At 39.9% G+C, this 20,880-nt stretch overlaps 1 protein-coding gene across 3 annotated transcripts in view; it reads right to left on the bottom strand.

Annotated features, from left to right (window-relative positions):
- Positions 1 to 20,880, bottom strand: part of GNAL (G protein subunit alpha L) — a 328,963-nt gene that overhangs the window by 12,200 nt on the left and 295,883 nt on the right. For 2 of the 3 annotated variants that reach the window (XM_038392217.2, XM_038392218.2), the window contains exons 6-10: positions 10,176 to 10,230; positions 5,293 to 5,366; positions 3,985 to 4,043; positions 3,442 to 3,562; positions 715 to 845 (exon numbers count right to left, since the gene is read on the bottom strand). In XM_038392217.2, the coding sequence (XP_038248145.1) occupies positions 715 to 845; positions 3,442 to 3,562; positions 3,985 to 4,043; positions 5,293 to 5,366; positions 10,176 to 10,230 (440 nt within the window). Of the gene's footprint in view, positions 1 to 714; positions 846 to 3,441; positions 3,563 to 3,984; positions 4,044 to 5,292; positions 5,367 to 10,175; positions 10,231 to 11,783; positions 11,791 to 20,880 lie in introns of those variants that run through there. The other variant, XM_043508113.1, reaches the window with a different exon arrangement.

Below are 20,880 nucleotides of genomic sequence, written 5' to 3'. Positions count from 1 at the left end.
TCGAGGATGACAACCAGAGCCCTGCCACTGTCAGCATGGATAAATGGGGTTCTACTGTGCTAATGGGGGGAAAAGTGTGTGTTGCAAATCTCAAACTGTATGCAACATTGTGAGCTGTGCAAAGTAAGCTAATTAAAATAAAAACTGCAGTGGAAGCTTAATATTGCGGGATCCGCAATTTCCGCAATATAGCAAATTAAGTAGTTCATAAGGTGTTTTTTCATCCCCAAGTTAACAGGGTACTTAAGCACATGCTTAACTATGCATGTGAGGAGTCTCCACTGACTCAATGGAACTACTTATATGCTTACGTATCTTGCTGAATTGGGGCCATATTGGTCAATTTTTTAATGTTCTTGTTCAGTACAGGAAATTCAATCCTCCAGATCATGTTAACTCTATTTGTTTTGGGTACAGAATTCATTTTATCCTGAAATAAGCAATGAAGTGAAGAAACAAGCTTGGTATAATTTGCTTCATTCCATCCTACCATAATTTTGTACGTAACTAAGATACCTGATCAGATGCTTACAAATAAAATAGGGCAAAGTCCTTTCCCAAATTAAGTTTTCCCTTTGTGTACGTACATGCATGTGTCCTATCTTTTCACAGTAGTGTATCATAATTTTGATTGAAAGAATCTGTGGCTTTGTAGTACTTATGAGAACAAGGATTATGCCTGCTACTTTAATCCCAATGGTTACGAAATCTTACCATCATCAGGTACAGTGTAACGCACATATTCAGGAAAGTAATCTTCAATTTTTGATTTCCCTGCCAAGACCTTTTCAGCTAGCATATCCTGTTTATTCAAGAACAAAATGATAGAAATGGTCCGTAACCACCTGTGAAGAAGAAACTAGATGTTGATGCCAACTCTAACATATCCATCAGACAATCATTTCATAAAGGAAATCTTTAATGGCCTATTCCTATTTTGTGTGGTCTGTGAGGCTCTTTTAATCAAGTTTAATAGAAAAACAACCAAGCAAAATGAATATTTCAGTTATCTTGAATTCACATCCATACTGGTTAATATATTAATAGCATTTAAAATATATTAGATGCTTATGAAGGTGTGGGGGAAATTGCTGTTAAGCCTGATATTGAACCTGGCCCCATCCCACTCTGTGACAAGATCTATGCACTATATGCAGCATAGGCAAGCGCAGTAACACAAGAGGCCTATAAGCCTGTATCCTGTAAGACTTAGCTTAAGCTAAGAGCATTTGCATATGCTGGGCTGTGGTATTGTGACCCAGATAACGAACTAGACCAACCTCTAGCCTAGCTCAAGTCCCTAGCTATCCATTATATGCAACCGCCCGCCCCCAACCTGCAAAAGCCCCTAGACAAAACGCTGCCACAAGCAAACCGCCAATCTTGATAATAACGAAGTGCGTCAGCACAGTGCTAATTATGAAACTGTTCACTTTGGCTCCTTTATAAGGCTTTATTAACAATGCCTGAGTAATAAAAAAATTAAGGAAATGTATCATTTGACTTGAATGTAAAAAAACTATATAAGACTGGTATTATTATAGGGGCAGGACAGAGAGAGACGAGGGTGGCACCTGCGTGTGGCCATCTCTGTCTCCTTCTCCCAGCATGTCTGTATTCAAATAAAAGGACCTCAGACTGTTTGAACCAAACAGATGGTGTGACTCGTTTTCCACAACAAAGGGAACAAGTTAAAAATATTGTTTTATAGATTAACCTCTGCTACCAAATCACTAACCCTAGGCACCAGAGTGTTAACATTTTCTAAAAACGTCACAGTAAAAACTTAATACTAGTGCTCCTTAACATGTAAAGATATGCTTCATTCTACTAAAGTAAAAGAGAAATATTGGAGGTTATTTATCCATCTTGTACATTTTTCATACAAACTGCTGTATCTGAACTGACCAACTGATCATCCAAACCAGAATCCTATTTCTGACAGTGGCCTATATGGTACTTGATGAGTCAGGAGAAGTAAACCCCATTCTGCCACAGTAATGCACGAGACTATTATTGTGACACTACACCACTGGGATTTGTGCTAAAAATTCTTCCTGACCTAGTCTGACAATTACCTCACACCTGGAAGCATATAGATAGATAGATCAAGTCTTGTAACTTCTCATGATCTTATGTTGCATTTCATTTTTACTTATTATCAATTAGAAATCTATTCAGATTACTAGCTAGATACCATGTCTATCATTTGCAGAGACTGCAACACTAGTGTAATCTAAAAGAATGCTACAATTAGATTAGATACAGAAACTCTGGTAGCAGTTAAAATATCTAATTATACACTTATCATACAATACAACCTTGTAACTTCACACCTTGATAAATGGCAAACTCCAAATTTCATATACTACTCTCCCTCCAGATTTTGGAGTTGCGTGAAATGATGCCCTGCAAGATTTTGTGGCTGTATTAGGGATGGGAACAAGAAATGTGACGACATGCTGTCAGCTGGACCTATCATGAAGCCCAATGTCATGCGCTAACCCTGACCCAAACAGTGGCTAAAGTTCTTAAACAGGGCTACTTGCTTATAACTGGGTGCAGTCCCACTGGACTTGTTTTCAGGAGACGACTCTTAGGAGAGCCGCTGCCTGTACGCTCTTGTGGTATTGAGACTGGTGCCGTGAACGTGCATGAAGTTGGTTGCTGCTACTGCTACCATACTGCTGTGATGAGAGGACATCCTCAGTGTATCTGCTCCCACCTGAGGGGGAGATGGAGCTGAAATATGAGAACATCCTGATCTTCCCCACTCAAACATAGCGATGGCAGAATTGGGTTTCACTCACTTCCTTAGCTTAACACTACAGGAATACAGAAGTGGTGGCTGCTGGCCTTTCCAAAGCCCTTCTCACTCCCTGCCTGAATCTGTAAGTTCTGGTGGACCATCTGGCCTGTCGACTTCTTGTTCAATTTTATGATCCTATTAGAATACTGAGAATCTGATGTAGTCTTGTCTGTGCAGCAGCAATGTACTCTAAGTGCAACTGCCCTGTTCCAGGGCCATGGATGGTGTTGCGGAGAGGTTAGTGCAATTGGTGGTGCTTCAAGATTGGTTACCAGGGAACATTCTGGTCCTGTCTTGACATTTTCTAAACAAAAAAAATCTAAATACTTAGCAATGGGGGCTTCTCATTAGTGAGTTATCACTGTATGCACTTAAGTACATATTCATTGGCAACTTAAAGTGGCAAAGTTCTTTTCAATCGGTAAGGAAAGGTATTTTATTTTAAATTTCTATAAGTTGCTACGGAGATATTAATAACAACACATAGAAAAAGTACTTGACTGAGCCTTTTAAATTATTAGCTAATGTTTAAGTAATTAATCCTTGAACAATGCTCAGAAAAATGTAAGTGTTAAATATTAATTTCGTTATTACTGACTACATTAATGCTCCAGAAAGAAATTTATTTTTACCTGTTGTTCCAGATGCTTTTGAAGAGATCCAGGGATTCCCGTAGTCTGTTTGTGTTATTGTCTTCCCTTATTACCATGTTGTAGCTGCTACAGGCCACAACGAAGATTATAGCAGTGACATCTTGGTGAAAAGAAAAGAAAAAATAAAGAGAACAGAATGTTTCATTTACCCCAAACAAGCTCAACACTGTAATATTTTAATGCAGCCACACAAAGGCTCCACACAACTCCGTCTGCAGTGTGTACTCTAATTTATGTTGGAAGAAACGATATGTGATGTTGGGTTCCTTTATTAAGTCACATGATGATGTGCAGTTTTAATCTATGTTCAAATGAGACTGTTTCGCTTTAAACACATCATTTGGTGAGAGAAACTTAAGAGGAGAAGATGTAGTGAACTGCTAAAATAATACAAAATACACAGATGGTTTTGAAAAAAGGGGCCGGCTTATTTAAATTTAGTGCAAAACAAAATTCTAAGAACAGTACAGAAACTCTCCCAGCAGAAAATAGATTCAAGATTAAAATGTGGTGCAGACTTACCATTAAAACATTGGATCCATTTTCTTCTTTCATCTCTCTGGCCACCTACATCAAACATGCTGTTAAAAAGCCATAGGGTGTTATATCATTTGTGTGCACTAGGAAAATCACATGAAGCATGCAAGGTTAGGGTTCAGTCTGACAGACCCAAGGGCAACAGCAAAGAAATACTGCCTGAAGGGGAAGAGAGCTCCTGAAATTGTGCTGCCCTGTCATGCAGACGTAACAATTCCATCTCCCCTGCCCTGTTGGGAGAATTCCACTGAATTTCTACAGAAACACACTTGTCCCTGCAGGAGAAATAGGTTTTTAAGCCTTTAAAACTATATGTGGATGAGGTTAATGAGAGATCCTTTTATAGGTGTGGCGTCAAAATGTTTGGACCTACCATGTTCTAACAGGCACAAGTTTCAGAATATTTCCAAAACTCGGTGGGGATGTTACAATTCAGAGGCACAATATTGATAAAATATTTTTGTGAAAAATAACAACTACAAGCAGCCTGATGATGCGTATGAAAAAAAATTGTGTGTGTTTTAATAGAGAAACAATATAAAACAGTGGTGGGCAACCTGTGGCCCGTGGAGCATATGCGACCCATCAGGATAATCTGATTGTGGGCCACGAGACATTTTGCCGACGTTGATCGTCCGGAGGCATGGCCCCCCGCAGCTCCCAGTGGCCGCAGTTCACCATTCCCGGCCAATGGAAGCTGCAGGAAGCAGCAGCCAGCACATTGCCTGCTGCTTCTCGCAGGTCCCATTGGCCGGGAACAGCGAACCGCAGCCACTGGGAGCTGCGGGGGGCTGTGCATCCGGACGATCAACATCAGCAAAATGTCTCGTGGCCTGCAGTCAGATTATCCTGATGGGCCGCAGGTTGCCCACCACTGATATAAAACCTCAAAATCCATAGATTACAGCTGTTCAGAACAAGAACAAACTTATTTCTTTGGGCCCAATTCTTCAAACCTTTACTGATGCAAATATTCCCAATGAAGTCTGCATCAACTCCAAAGAAAGTAAAGAAAAGTACTGTGTAAATTGACAAGGTTACATAAACATGAAATGAAATAATAAGGAACATCTACCACAGATACACCCTAAGATAGAGAGACACTAGGGGACACTACTACAGTTTTAAGCTCTCTTTTCCGTTTGAGTAAAAGCCAATTACATTATGTCCTATAAAGACAAAGAAGTTGGAAGACCTACAATAGCTATAATATAAAAGGTGTGAGGTAGGGACATCTGAATCAAGTGGTTCAAAATAAGTACAATAACCATAAATTATTGCTAATACACTTACTGAAAATTTACTTTATCTACTTGAAATCTTGTTTCAAAAATCCCTGATGTCAAAACTCTGCATCTTAATAGATCCTGGAAATAAGAAAATAGACACAGATGAATGACATTTTTACCCCCTTATTTTGATTTGAAAAGCATGGAATACTCCTTTTAATTAAAATAAACATCAAGGATTTTCATCTAAGTAAAATCTGTCTTGTTTATAAGCATTTACCTGCAAATTCACACCATCAGTATACAAATAAAATAACATAACTAGATCTGCCCACAATCTTGATTTTGTAGAAGCAGGGGGATGTCGGATGTTTTCGTCCACTAAACACATAATGAAGTCTATTTCTGATGATTGTATAAAGTTGCACATGTGAGATGGATAATGTATTTTAAATTATATAAAAATAAGTTTAAAATGTTAGGTTGCAAAGTAAAGCACTCACAAGTTAGGGAATGCCAGATTTACAGTTGCTTATGCAACCTTAATTCTGCCCCCTTATGCCCTGAACAAGATGAGTCCTAGGGAAAAATAGTATGTGATCATGTAATTAAAGATTGTATCATAAGTAACAAAGGAGCAGAATTAAGGTCATATGCACAGCCGTAAACCTGACACTAAGAATGCCACCTTCATTGACATGTGTTGTAAGGAGCAAGTGACAAGTGGCTCAAATGTGGGTATCATGAGTCCCTTGAGGACTCGATTCAGATCCCATGTGGATGTGGGAGAGTGTACTTTGGGATAAAGGTTCTGGAGCCCAGCTAAGAAGCAGTTCATGATTAGATGTGTAAATGTCAAGAACTCATCAATCTTGTCATGGAAGGCGTTAACTGCCTCGAGATGGACTCTGATAGAGCTTAGGGATAGGCCTGAGTTCTTGAGCTCTAGAAAATAGTCTAGCACAATGGGTAAGGGCATAGTGCAGGGAGTGAGGCATTTGTCAAGACTCCATGTGGAAAAGCGTTTCCATTTTTGTAGGTAGGTCTTTGTGCATGGATTCACGTCTGCTGTTCAGTAACACGAGTTTGACTCGTTCTGAACAGGTTAACTTGTCTAAGTGGAACCATGCAGCAGCCACACCTTCAGATGGAGCTTTTCCAGTTGAGGATGGATGATGTGGCCATTGGCCTGTGACAGGAGGTCTGGCCTCAATCGGGAGGATCCGTGGAGGACAAACTGACATGTAGAAAGTAAGGGTACCAGGTCTGTCTAGGCCATGCTGGAGCAATCATAATGATCCTGGCCTTGTTGTCCCTAATTTTGCGTAGGACTCTGTGTATCAGAGGTATGGGGGGAATGCGTACATGAGTGTATTGTCCCAACTGATTAGAAAAGCATCCCCCATAGATCAGGAATTGAATCCCACCCTGGAACAGAACAGTGGGTATTTGTGGTTTTGTGCTGTGGTGAATAGGCTGTCAGAAGGGAATCCCCATTGGCAGAAGATCTGTTGAAAGACCGTATGGTTCAATTCCCACTCATGCTCCTGAGAAAAGTGTCTGCTTAGTGTGTTGGACGTGGTATTTTGACATCCTGGGAGGTAGGAAGCTGAGATGTCAATGTGGTGCCTCATGGCCTCAGTGCAGAGGGAGCGGGAACGAGTCCCCCCTTGTCTGTTGATGTAGAACATGCACGCTACGTTGTCTGTCATCACTCTTATTGATTCATTTCTTTTGAGAGGCAGGAAATGAAGGCAGGCTCTCTCACCGCTCTGAGTTCCAGTAAGTTTATGTGTAGGCATGTCTCTGGTGGTGACCACCTCCCTTGTACTGTGTGGTGATCCTGTTGCACCCCCCAGACCAGTAGGGAGGCATCTGTTGTGATCATGATCGATGGTGGTGTTTGTTGGAAGGGAATACTCACACATAGGTTTTCTGGTTTGGTCTACCGCTGTAGGGATTCTAGGACCTTGGAAGCTGGTGTAACAAGCTTTTTCAGGCTATATTTGGTGGGTCTGTACACCAAACTCAGCCAGCCTTGGAGAAACTGCATATGTAGTCTGGCGTGTTTTGCCCTGAATGTGGTGGCGGCCATGTGTCCTAATAGTTGTAAGCAGGTCCTTGCCTCAATTCGTGGGCATATGGAGATGTTGTCTACCAGATGTTTTATAGCTAGATATCTGGTATGGGGTGAAAAGCTCTGGCTTGAACTGAGTCAAGGTGTGCCCTGATGAAGTCTAACTGCTGTGTGGGTACTAATGTTGACTTCTGCACATTCAGTTGAAGTCCCTGTTTTTGGAAGAGATGGATGGTGAGTTGTGTGCTTGTTTCTGTCTCTGTGAATGTGCATCCTTTGAGGAGGCAATCGTCCAGGTATGGGAAAAATATGATCCCTTGTTTGCATTGATATGCCGCAACTACTGCAAGGGTTTTGGAGAAGACTCTCAATGAGGTGGACAGTCTGAATGGGAACACTCTGTATTGCAAATGATTGTGTCCCACTGTGAATCGGAGGAATCGTCTGTGAGCTGGGTGTATAGTGATGTGAAAGTATGCATCTTGTAGGTTGAGGGCTGTAAACCAGTTCCCTTGCTCCAGCGCTGGGATTATTGTGCCCAAGGTGACCATCTTGAAGTTTTGGGAGCATGCAAATTTGTTGAGTTTTCTGAGGTCTAGTATCGGGCACCATCCCCCACTTTTCTTCTGGGTCAGGAAGTAGTGTGAATAAAACCCTTCCCACTGTATTGTGTCGGTACTGGTTCCACGGAACCCAGCTGGAGATGATCTACTTCCAGCTTTAGAAACTGCTCGTGAGAGGGGTCCCTGAAGAGGGACAGAGAGGCGGGAGGGTAGTGGAGCAAGAAGTAAAGGGGATGGAATTGTACTATTTCTAAGACCCAATGGTCTTGAGCGATGTGCTCCCAGGCCTGGTAAAAATGTCGCAGGCAGTGGCCAAATGGGCAGATAGGCACTGGTGTCATGGGGAGGTCATTCAAACCCTCGACCAAACCTTCAAAACTGCGGTTTGTTTCCAGTGGGTTGAGGTGCTGATTGCTGTGGTTGTGCCTGCCAGCACCAAGGTGGTCTGTTCCTTTGTTTGCCCATGTCATATGGTCTGGGTTGAGGGCAGGTATATGGATGATCCCTAGGTCATTGGTAGGGCTGGGATGTATATGCCGAGTGTGCGTAAGGTTGCATGTGAGTCCTCATAGTGTGGAGAACTTCATCTGTTCTGGCGGAGAATAGTTTGTCGTTATCGAAAGGTAGATCCTTTATCTTCAATTGCAGCTCCCTGGGTACATCCAAGGACGAGAGCCAGGAAGCGCTACACTTGATGATAGCCATGGCAGTGGTATGGGCAGCTTTATCGGCCATGTCCAGGGCTGCTTGTAAGACAGTTCTCGAGACCAGCTGTCCTTCAACAAGTATGGTCTTGAGTTGTGCCTTTTTGTCCTCAGGGAGGTCAGTGGTAAATTCGAAGAGTTTGGCATAATTATTGTGATCATATTTTGCCAGGAGAGCGCTGTAATTGGCAATACGAAATTGCAAGGTGGAAGAGGTGTATACCTTGCAGCCCAAAAGGTACAGCGTATGTGGTCTTTATCCTGTGGTGTTGACCTGTGTTGTGTTTGTTTGTCCCTATAAGTTGCAGCTTCCATCCCAAGAGAATTTGGTTGCGGGTAGGAAAAAAGAAAATCCATGCCTTTTGCAGACTCATAATATTTCCTGTCTGCCCTTTTGCACGTCGGAGGAGAGTGTGTGTGTGGGGGGGAAAGCAGTGGCTGGTGTCTGCCATACTGTCTCCGCCATCTCTAGAATCGCCTCATTTATGGGGATGGCGATATTTGCAGAAGAGGATGGCTGTAGTATCTTCAGCAACTTGTTCTGGTTCTTCTAGACCTCCTCTAGGGGAAATGTCCTGGCTATTTTTGGTACCCGTGCCGGAAGGCCTCTGGGTGCCATAACAAAACATAATGAAACAATTTTAAAAAATGAGCGGCCTGCCTAACATAATTTTCAGTAGCTATAGAGAAGGAAGGTCACTCTGAAGACTGATCCTGAAATATAAAGTTTTAAAATTTAAATGCACATACACATATTATACATATACACAAGTCCCAACTGAATAAGCAACAAATTTGTTCTAGTTTCACAGTGGTATAAATGATATAATAAATTCATATGATGCATCTGTGTCCCAACATGAAACTAGAGTCCAACCTATAGGCCCACAAACAAAGCTTAAATAAAAGATAGAAGGCATTATGGGACACAGGTGTTGGTTGGAGGCAAAGGGGAAGAAAAATAGAAATCCTTCCCCTTCTAGCATGTTTATGGCCAAGTGGATCTGCAGTGCAAAGTCATTAGATATGCTTCCACCAGAGTTGCTTCCTCCTACACTCTAGTGTAGGTAGCTACCACACAGCTCTGGTTCTGCCACATGCAGAAGGCAGAGTCCCCAGTGCATCACCGCTCTCCTGTTTGCCACCACTGCCACACAGTAGAAATTAAACATTTCTTTTACGTATGGAGACCTGCACAGGAAAGCCTTGGATTTCTCAGTTAGTGCCGAATGCTGTGGTTTGGGGGAGACAGAATGGGAAGTAGGGAAGAAGAACAGATGGATCATAGGAGTCAACAACAGAACCAATTGTATTAATCTAGTTGGTTCGACTGAAAGGACTCTCAACATATTTTAAACTGGAATATTTCACTATCTCCTTAGAGTGCTGGCTGAAGTACTGCACTGGATTCAAGAATTATGTGGTTTGCCATATTTCTATGAAACATCAAAATCAGCTGTGATTAAAGTAATGTTTACATAAAGAATTCACGTTAAATGTGGTTCTAGTCTCTCCCCTCAAAGGAAATTGTATTACAGCAGAAATTACTAACTTTCAAAAATAGGTACCCTAGTTCACACACTACCTCTTCAGTTTCACTCACCTGGTCTGTGGGTGTATAGTCAACCATACTGACGCTGTCAATTCTTTCCAGAAAGCTAGAATAAAAAACACACACATACACACACACTTAGAAAATCGTGAACTCTACAATCTCCGTTACCTTTTCAATTTTAGATTCTAGCACTTATAAAAAGATGGGTTTGAGGTTAAGGCCTAAGCCTAACAATTTACTTACTTTGATCAAGTATATATTTTCTGTCCACAACACACCATTTACCCAGTCCATGTTGCAATATTATGCTTTATACTTACTGTCAGGCAATACCCACAAACAAGGCAAATGGGATCAAAATAAATATGAATTTTGTAAAACTGCATTACATTAAAATGTTGGTTTAAATCCACATTTCCTCATATGAGATAATGCATCTATGCCACAAGAACACTGTCAAGTTGTTCAAACCTAAAATTTAGGATTTGGTTAAAAAAAATGGGAAGAGGAGTTTGTTTTGTTTTATAAACAAAACCTATTTAAAAATATTATTAATTTTAATAATCTACTGTAAGGGGTTAGTATAACATAAGTAAGGAAATTTTTTTTTTAAAGTACCTGAGATTAATTAAAAAGTGGGTCTCTTCCCCAAGTTTTTTGGAATTTTTTGTTTGTTTGTTTACTTGTTTGAGCCCAGATGTCTCGTTTTCAGGGATTGCCTGAATGACTTAGAATCTGTTTTGAATTTCTGGATTGTTTTTTGGTGCACATCCTCTCTCAGTGAATCCACCTCAGGGTATAAAGTTATCATTACCAAGATTTCTCCCTGAATTAGCAAGTTTTCCCCCCCATTTTTCTAATTTTTAAGGGTATGCATGTGGAATTTATTTAATTACAGTGGGGAATACGAATACAGGTTGAACTCCTGACTTTCAGAGTGACTCAAACAGATGGCTTCACACACACTGTCTGGTTGCAAAAATACCCTTCCAAACCCTATTTGCATAGTACTTTGCCATAAAGACAAATTTAAAGAGAATGAAAGATACAATGTGTGTGTGTGTGTGTGTGTGTGTGTGTGTGTGTGTGTGTGTGCGCGTGTGCGTAATAAAAATTACTTGCAGTAATTTTTTTTTGTTTTCCACTGCCATAACTGCAGATAACCAAGATACAATCGCCATGATCACGAGGTTATTTTTCCATAGAACATTAATTTCTACATTCCCCCAAATACTTCTAATTAACGCCTCTTGTTGGAATTTACATTTTTCAGGTATACATCATAGAATAGTAAAGATACAAGATGCAAAATTCAGATTTGATATGCTTAAAAGGCGAGAATTCACTGCACCCTTATTAATCCTTATATCAGCAATATCCGAATAATGAAAATGCAATAGAAAACCAGTAAAAGTTGATAATATAATCATTTTTTCCTCTTTGTACAGGTACAACCTACATAATATGTCAAGCTAAGTAAACAGAATGAATTTCTACTGTATTTTTGTATCAACAGAATTGACAAATCCTCTACTTGTGCATATTCTTGACAAACATTCATTCAATATTTTTGTCAAGCCCGCAATAAGTGTTTTACATAAATCTGCATTGAAATTAAACATGTAGGCTTTCATGTGTGTCATGAAACTATAACACACTGTACACAGTCCAATTAGATTTATAAATTCACAAACTTTTTTTTATTTATGAATCATTCTGATTTATAATTGGCATAACAGTATTTAGTTTCTTCTGTACACTTAGAACTTTATAACACAATTTTTAACATATCCTGACATGGAACAATCTGTAATTTGATTTATTTATTTTTAAACTGGGGATGCAAAAGGAGGGGGCAAGACTGATGAAAGCTCATCAAGCCTCTATAAGTAAACTGGGTTAAGTTCATTGTTGACTTAAAGCATGTTAAAATGGACTGGAGAAATAAAAAAAATAATCATCGCCTAACATTATTCTTTCTATCTATTAATATGTCTTATCTGTAGTTTTATAAATATCCTTAGTGAGTTTCCTAGGAAACTCAGCTGACAGTTTGACAAGCAATCTCTAAATTTTATATCATGCAAGCTGTGAATACAAAAGTGCAGGTTTCAGACTTGCACAGATAGGAACTATCAATAGGTATTATTCCTTCTAAAAAAGTATGGCAATTTGAGCAACTGTAGTGGCCAAGCAAATATTTTTGAAAAAAGGATTAATAAATACTTAGTAAAAGTTGGTAGTCATACATCAAAATCCCTTTCTAACAAGGTGAATTATCAAGGGGAAACATTCAGCCAATTATTCCATATGGATAATCCTACAACAAACAAAAGGAAATTCTTAGTCATAAGAATAAAATAAAAAATGAAAACCATACTACATTTGTGCAAGTGTATTTTGACACTTATTAGAATTGAAAGACTAAGATAAACTGCAAAGAGATGCAAAAAACTGCATCCGATGAACTGAGCTGTAGCTCATGAAAGCTTATGCTCAAATAAATGTGTTAGTCTCTAAGGTGCCACAAGTACTCCTTTTCTTTTTGCATTTACTGTGCAACTTTGAGTGATTCACTTGCACTCTACCCACTAATATATCTTCCAGGGTCTTGTCCTAACTTTCCAAACCCCTAGTTTCAAACAGCTGCAATTTAGAACAGGAAATCAACACCGAACCGACCATTTTCTTCATTCCTCAAAATTACAATGCTCTGAAGTGCAGGAAGAGCAATATTCAATTCTGCATCTGCAACAAGTTTAAAGTCTGTTTTTCTGAGATCTTACAAAACTAGAAATGGGAGTTTTATACCACTGAAAAATAATGTTTCCTCAGATATTCTTTGGTGATAGCTACTGAAAGGGAGAACTAATAATTCCATAGCCTTTGGAATTTCTAGGCCTCCAGATCTTCAGAACTGAATTGCCTCTATTTATTGAAGTCTACAGCGGCAAAAGAGGATCACAAATCTGTGATCATTTCAAGTAATGCAGCTGAAGAGCAGTAACTGTTTATACTTTTGATAGGTCAGTGAAGGCTTTGGAGACTCTTTGTTAGGAGAGAGAGGAGAGTCATATAACTGCAGGACTCACATTCAGCCCTCTTATGGAGGGCAATTAATCCTGTATACATGCCACAGGCAGACATTTTATGATTAGATTACCTATCTCAATTACCTATAGAACTTGAAACTGAGTTCTCTTGGGTAGCTGCTATGAGAGAAGATTCTGGTGATGGTAAAACTTTATTATAAAATGTCTGCTTGATCAGAGTGTGGCTGTCTGTGCCCTTTACACCTGCTACTCACCTGCTACGATCTTAAAGACACAAGATTAGAGTGTGTTTTTTTTGGGGAATGCCCCAGTTTCCTTAATCCTACAAGTTCCCACTGATAAGCTTCAAGCAAACTTGCACTGCGCTCCACTCTGTTTCCCAATAATCAAAGTGGAGTTTGGTAAAATATTCTTTGGCAATGTACTAATCATTTAAAAAAGCTACTTTATGGTGTAATATTTAAACAGATAAGATTTTTTGTTTGTTTTGTGTTTTTACCTGTTGCTAATATATAGTTTTAAAATTTTCCTTGTGCTCTTGGAGCATTCTAGTCCATCTTCAATAGGGTTGTGCAGTGGTTTCCCATGCAGGAAAGGGGATCAATAAAACAATGAACAGACTTTTAAATTGGGCAGAGGCAGTAAAACAGCATCTGTTTTTAATCCATTCTGGAGCCTGTAGCACTTACTGTAGCTAAAAAAGAATATAGTTTTACCGTTCCAACTGTTTAAGCAACCACAGAAGAAAATAACTCATAGAGACAGAGAATATTACTAAATTTTGCATTTATTTATATAATATTTAAAACATATTTATTGATAATTACACATTCATGTTTTTACTGTGTTGTCTAAGAGTTCTATTGGGAATAAACACATGGCTAGTACCTCATTTTTGTACTCTAGAAGTATACGATATCTATTTCAATACACACACACACACACACACACGCATGCGCACATGAGAGTCTGAGAAGGTGGTTGCAAGTGAGCACAATACCTTAGCAAAGGGAGAGAAAAAGCTGGACTTTAAAAAAGGCAAATGTCTTTTGGAAAGCTTTGAATGTATACAATGAATTTTAAGAGCAGATGAGACAGCCTGTAGAGGGCAGCATTTACTAAACCACACGCCCTTCTGTACCCAGGCAGACCCTCCCTGCAGGAGTTTCATACTGCAATGAAGTTTCATACTCTTCACTGACAGAATATACATACATTTTAGTTTAACACCATGAGCTTCCACAGAAAAAAAGTGCAAAATTTAGTGTAAATGAAATTAGATTTGAATACAGAACGCTTGGGTTTAATTTAATAGCCCTTAACTTGTCAGAAGTGCACAATTTAAAATAGTCTATTATTCTTCTATTGATAGGCAGGTGTAATAGACTCATTGTCTCACCGTGGAAACGATCAAATGGACATAGCCTATTGGAAACAGTGGGATCTGTCCTGAGGGTCAGCTAATTCTCTAATCTCATTCATTGATTTAACTCTTTTACTTCAGAGCATCTTGCCAGCTCTCCTCTTGGGGGAATACTTTATTGAAGAGTCTTACAACATGACTGGAAGATAACAAGGGTAAGACTCTTCCCTATCTCCAATAAGAAGGCGTTACAGGGCTCTGGAATTACTGCTGAGAAGGCTCTGATCTTCCCAATTTTATATTTGTGCTTTGTTACTTCTAGTGCACTGGACAGTTGTAGCTGTCACAGTGGTACGCTCTTACCCATTGTAAGGCTTTATAGATCTGCATCAGAACCTTGAATTGGACTTGGTAGAGAACAGCAACACAGGATAGAGTTTAAGAACAGCGGTATAGGTTGCAGATAGGTTCTCTTTATTTCATCCCACTTAGGCATTGGGCTACTGAGCTATGTACCTACTTGTAGTTTCTTCATGAACTTTTTGTCTCACCTCAGATAGAGTGAGTTACAATAGTGCAGCCTGAAGGTGAGAAAGTGTATGGATTTCTGCTACCAAAACATCAAGCACAAGGGATGCATGGGGAGTTACGCATCCATATGCGTACGTGCTGGAACTAGGGGTGCTGGAGGTGCTGCTGCGCCCCCTGGCTTGAAGTGGTTTCCATCATATACAGGGGTTTGCATTTTGGTTCAATGGTTCAGCACCCCCATTATATAGATTGTTCCAGCATCACTGTCAATGTGTATCAAGGGAAGAACAGATTTCTTAAACTCCTCACAAAGAAATCCCTTGATGATGAAACCTCTCTCAGCTCTGGTAGCTATGACATTTCACAGTCCTAACTAGGACATGAGAATGTGTAGTCTCTGTCATCTTATAAGTATGGTTATATCTACCATCAATCTCCACCTCTTGAAGCAAGTAGGGCTGAATTAAAAGGGTAAAAAGTTAAATCAATCTCATAATGCTTTCCCACCATTAATTAATTAAACCTCACAATATTCCTGGGAGGTATACAAATATTATTACTACCACTTTACAGAGAAGAAAGCAGATTCAGAGAGGTTAAAAGCTGTGGCATATTATTACCGAGAGCAGCCCATATGTAACCCAATCTCAGGGCCCCACCCCACAACAAATCAAAGGGCAGATGGTATTTAGAAATAGGCTTAATGAAGATGATGAAAAATACCTAAAACATGGGTAACTCCTATTACACAGAGTTTTGTTTTTTGTTATAAACATTACTAGGCATTCAGTTTAACCCTGCTTATTACTTGCCAAATTGCCTTTTCCCAGCTATGTACTCCAAGCCATTTATGCAAAAAGGCCTCACAGCTTTTGGCCAAACCATTAACCTAAGCAAATACATTAAAAGTTATTCAAGCACAATAAATGTTTTAGATATGTTTTAAAGAACTTTGTTCCATTTAACAACAATGGTTTGGGCTTTTTTAAATTGAAAGAACACACACATATACAAAGATCAAAGAGTATAACTTCTCCATCCACTTGCCTTCTCGACTCCCTAAATCTGTTATGCAGCATTTCCTGTTGATGGCAGTGTGAATTTTGGGAAAAGCCTCGTTTCCTCCTAAGTTAGCTAACTAACCACTTTTTAGCCCAACAGATGTTTTTGCTTTGTGAACCAATGAGAGGTTTTTGGGAATCACCATTAACCCTCTTAACATAAACACTGGCTAAGATTTAAACCTGGAAAACTGCCATTTACACAGGGATTAGCAGGCTCTGGCAGAATTGAGACTAAGATCTGTATCCCACAGATAGAGTACAGAACCACACTGAAAACCTTATTCATCTGCTATCCTAACATGCATGATGATCCCAGAGAACAGGGAGGGAGAAGGGTGAAGAGCAAGAGGAGAAAAGAGAGAGAAAGATAATTTTTGCTAAACCAGGTGGTAAAACAAATTTCATTCCTAAAGGTTAAAATGATGGAGCTGTTCAAAACACAAACTAAAAGAGAAACAAAACTATTAACTGATGTTGTTTAGATTTGTGCATATAGTACCCGATTCTCATGTCAATGACACCAGTGTAATTCTGTTGATTTCAGTGGAGTTACTTCTGATTTATACTGGCAGAAAGGAGATTCAGGCCCATAATCTTTATACATATACTGGTATATCCATATGACATACACACAGAGATCTGATAACTATCATAACTATCCCTTGTGAAATACAAAGACTACATACAGAACATTCTGCAATAATAATAGCCACTCTCAGTAGAGGGCCAAAAGATAATGAATCAAAAGAATAAGATCATGTTGCATATCTAGAGCGCTTTGCAAACTTGAACTGACACATGATATACAGGGATCACTTCATCCACACTATTGGAATGAAACAACTGTTTAACACCATACAGCAACACTGCACAACAGCTTAGGTCAGGAAGTGAAGAATACCGAAAGTGTACAGGGATTTAGATAGGCAGAATGTAATTACTCAATTAAAATTTGGCTGCAGCGTCTTTCATGTGTCTGAACAAATAATCAAGACCTTGGTTCTATGTCCCACCACTGCAGTTTGCTTCTTCCAAAAAGAACTTTGACACTTATGTTCCTGGAAGCCAAACTAAGGACACAAGTCTTATTAACATTTGGCATTGTCAGATGTATCTGATTTATAAGCATCAATTACATAGCAGAAACAATCTTCGGCTCACTTTTGTTTGGGAATGCAAAAAGTTGCTGGAAGGAGGTGAAAAGTATGGAAAACTTCTCTCTGCAGGATGTTACAAGCACAGCTTACGCTTTTCTTTGAAAGCTTATCTTGGTACATCTATATATGAGATAAGCAAACTGAAAACTACTATCCTGTCAGATCATTTTAAGGCAGGAGTTTTGCCCATATGGGAAAGGTAGAAAGATGATTTTAAATTCCTGGAGAGTGAGAACAGAGAAAGTGTGAAATTAATTCTCCCTGTGTGCAAGGACAAATGGGAAACTTGCGTGGCAGACTTATACAGGCCATCTGAGAGGTGGCAGTGAAAAACAATTCTATTTTCTGAGCTGCAACAGTGGCCATTTCCCTTCCGCACTGCGTAAGCATGGATCAGTGGCCCTTTCCTTGGCCCACCTCCAATGTTCTGCTCCCATAGTCTATTTTTATTCTCAGTTGTTTTGTACAGAGGGCTCTCTGTGTACACTTCACCAGCAACCTGTTCCCATACAGGGATACTATACCGTTCAGCAACAAGGAGATGTGGGTGAAATCCACCCAAAAGGAGAATGTTCCTTTGGGCTCTCTAAGGACACTGAAACCACTCACTGGCATTCATTTACAAAGGTGAGAAAACATCCCCCTGAAGATGATCAAAGGCTCAGAACTTAAAGTATAGGGAAATGTCTGGAATGGACATCCTTCATCCCAAAGTATTCTAAAGCATTTCACCAAACTACACAAAGGAATCACTTCACCCACCATTGAAGTACAACCATCCCTCTTTGGGGAAGTAAAGGTGGAGCACAACAACCCTGCTCAACAGTTTATAATGTCGGCCAGAATTTAACTGGACAGCTCCTCTCCTATTTCAGATCGCACAGACCATCTCTCTCCCATCCCCAATCACAACATCCCTTCACAACTATAGCAATTACTTACCTGTAAAAGTAATATCAGGAAAATATTTCAAGCATTCTCAGTGGTAGTTTAAGGTAGTTTAGCAGCTGGAAACAAGGACAATGGCCTGCACCATGAGGCATAGATCTAACAGTGGAGATGCAAATATTAGGAGTGAGCACTAAGTGCCACTAAATGGTCTCTACATTTCCAAGTAAAGATGTTGAAAAATACTCATTGTTAAGTAATAGTTTAATCTTCCCCATTTTAGAACAGGATATATTTAACCACTGTATGTTTTTAAGCAGTCAGTCATGACATGCACAGCACTGCTGAGTGATTATTTCATGCCTTAAGTAGCTAGCGTAAGGCAAGAAACCTGGCAACCAAGTAACTTCCATTACCTGAGAAACACAAAGCCTGCAGTTTTGTGCCTACTGTAAGCAGAATACAATGACCATGCCCAATTTGCTCTTAATGGTTCTAATTCCATTTCATTTGTTAAAATAACTAAAATCACAGTAGACTATAAAATCTAGTGCTCACTACTAGCATCACAATCGTACCCCACATGCTTCTTATCCTGGGCTGTGATACCAGTAATAAAAAATGATACTAGGGTGGTGGAGAACACAGAGGGCAGGTCTATACTACCACTTAAGATCAATCTAATTTACATTGCTCAGGGGTGTGAAAAAGACAACCCCCTGAGCAATGCAAGCTACAGCAACCTAAGCGCTGTCCACACTGGCGCTATGTCAGCCAGAGATGCTCTCCGCCTCTCTTGGAGGTGGAGCAATTATGCCCACGGGAGAGCACTCTCTCATTGGCATACAGTCACCAGATGTGCTACAGCGGTGCAGCTGTGCTGATATAGTGCTTCTAGTGTACACCTGCCATTGATGAGTGTTCCTTATCCCCCCATACCATGCCTTTCTGCCCCTTCACACTGACACCTCTGGAGGGTAAGTTAGTAATATCCCCCATGGCATCAGTTATTAAAACAGCAATATAATTATGTTAGGTGGGGAGTAGTTATGTTATAGTTTGATTCCCACTTGCTTTCCTTTTTTTTAAAAAAATTGACATTATGTTTTTATTAGCTTTTAAAATCAATCACTTTCCCCCATCCCTAGTTAGCAGCTACTATTTTGCAGGCCAAAGCCACTAGTTTAGGGAAAGTTGGAGGAATGTCAGCTAGTTTACACACTTATGTGCACACCTAGTCTGGGATGATGGGTACCCCTTAGCTGGGAACAAGGGTGTCCCCTACCCTGCAGGAGTAATGCTGCCAGTCCCATTGAGGCTTGTGGTAACTGTCTGTCTATTGGATCCAATACAAAGTGGCAGGGAAGCTGTGAAAGAGAGGGGTAAGGGCAACACTAAGCACCATGGCTCTGTACCTGCAATGAGCTATTCATAAGTGAACCCCTGTGCCTATTTGGAGCCCCTTTGCAGTTAGCAGGGGTCTGCTTGTGCTCAGCTCATTGCAGGATCATGACCTACATTAGCAACTTTTAGCGCTGAGCAACTCGGTTGGCTAAAGAATGTGTTTCATGGTGCTACCATGATAGAAGCTGCAGCTTTCAATATTACAAAGCACTACTGCAGTGCAGCAAAGCTCTTTGTGTTAGAACATTTTAGAAGCTGTTGCTCTGTTGGCGGGGTGATGTTTTGAGTTGCTTAGTTTCTACAAAATGTCACAAGCACCATCACCACAAGGATGGAGTTTTGCTTAATTGATCTCTGATGTAAGGCTATTAAAGCTGGCTGCTAACTCCACTGAAGCCAATTATAAGTAGTCTCTCTGAAACACTCAATCTGTACCGTACAACTTCTGGAGCTCCAGAAAATAGCCTCAGAGAAGAAATTTTAACTTTCTACTCTGCCTTTCCTCTTAAAATGTTTTTATATCTACACCTTGTGGAAAAAAATTTAGATTTATGTGAGAAATGTTGGGCAGTGCTGCATACACATTTACAAGTACAGTATAAATGTCAAAAATCCAAAGCTGCTTGCTAGCATATTTAAATATTGAGACAATTTTTTTTAAAGAGAAGGACAAGATTTAAAAAACCCCTAATATCCACATAATTGCCCATGTCACTCCAGTCCTGACAATTACGACAGCAAAATCCCTAACAATCTACTTTTGCAGGCGAAGTTAGTACCATTTCAAGGCTCAGCTTCTATGGAATTTTCTAAGAAATAGTGTATCTGGTACCTACATGAAGAGTGAGGCCTAGTCTATACTTAAAAGTTAGATCAGCATAGCTATGGTCCTCAGCGGTGTGAATTTTTCACACTCCCGAGTGCCATAGCTATGCCAACCAAAACTCCACTGGTAGATGCAGCTAGGTTGATGGAAGAATGCTGCCTTTGACCTACCTATCAAAGCACGGGGACTCTGGAGAGCCACAGCAATGAAAAAACCTCTTTCATTGCTCCAGTACGTGCAGCCACGAGCACTATAGCTTCAAAAGTTCTATAGCTGTGCCACCGTAGCACTCATTGTATAGAAAAGGCCCGAGAGTCACTGTTGTGATACTCTCTAAGGACCTGATTTTGCTTTCATGGAAGTCAATGTGAGCCTGATTCCGTTTACATGAAAGTGTCTTGACACTGGTCTGGCAGATTAAAGGGCATTAAAGAGCGTGCAAATTTAATTGATACCCCTTTAAAGTA

Source organism: Dermochelys coriacea, chromosome 2, assembly GCF_009764565.3.
Source record: "Dermochelys coriacea isolate rDerCor1 chromosome 2, rDerCor1.pri.v4, whole genome shotgun sequence".
NCBI classification, from domain to species: Eukaryota; Metazoa; Chordata; order Testudines; family Dermochelyidae; genus Dermochelys; species Dermochelys coriacea.
This window is presented reverse-complemented; position numbering and strand designations above follow the sequence as displayed.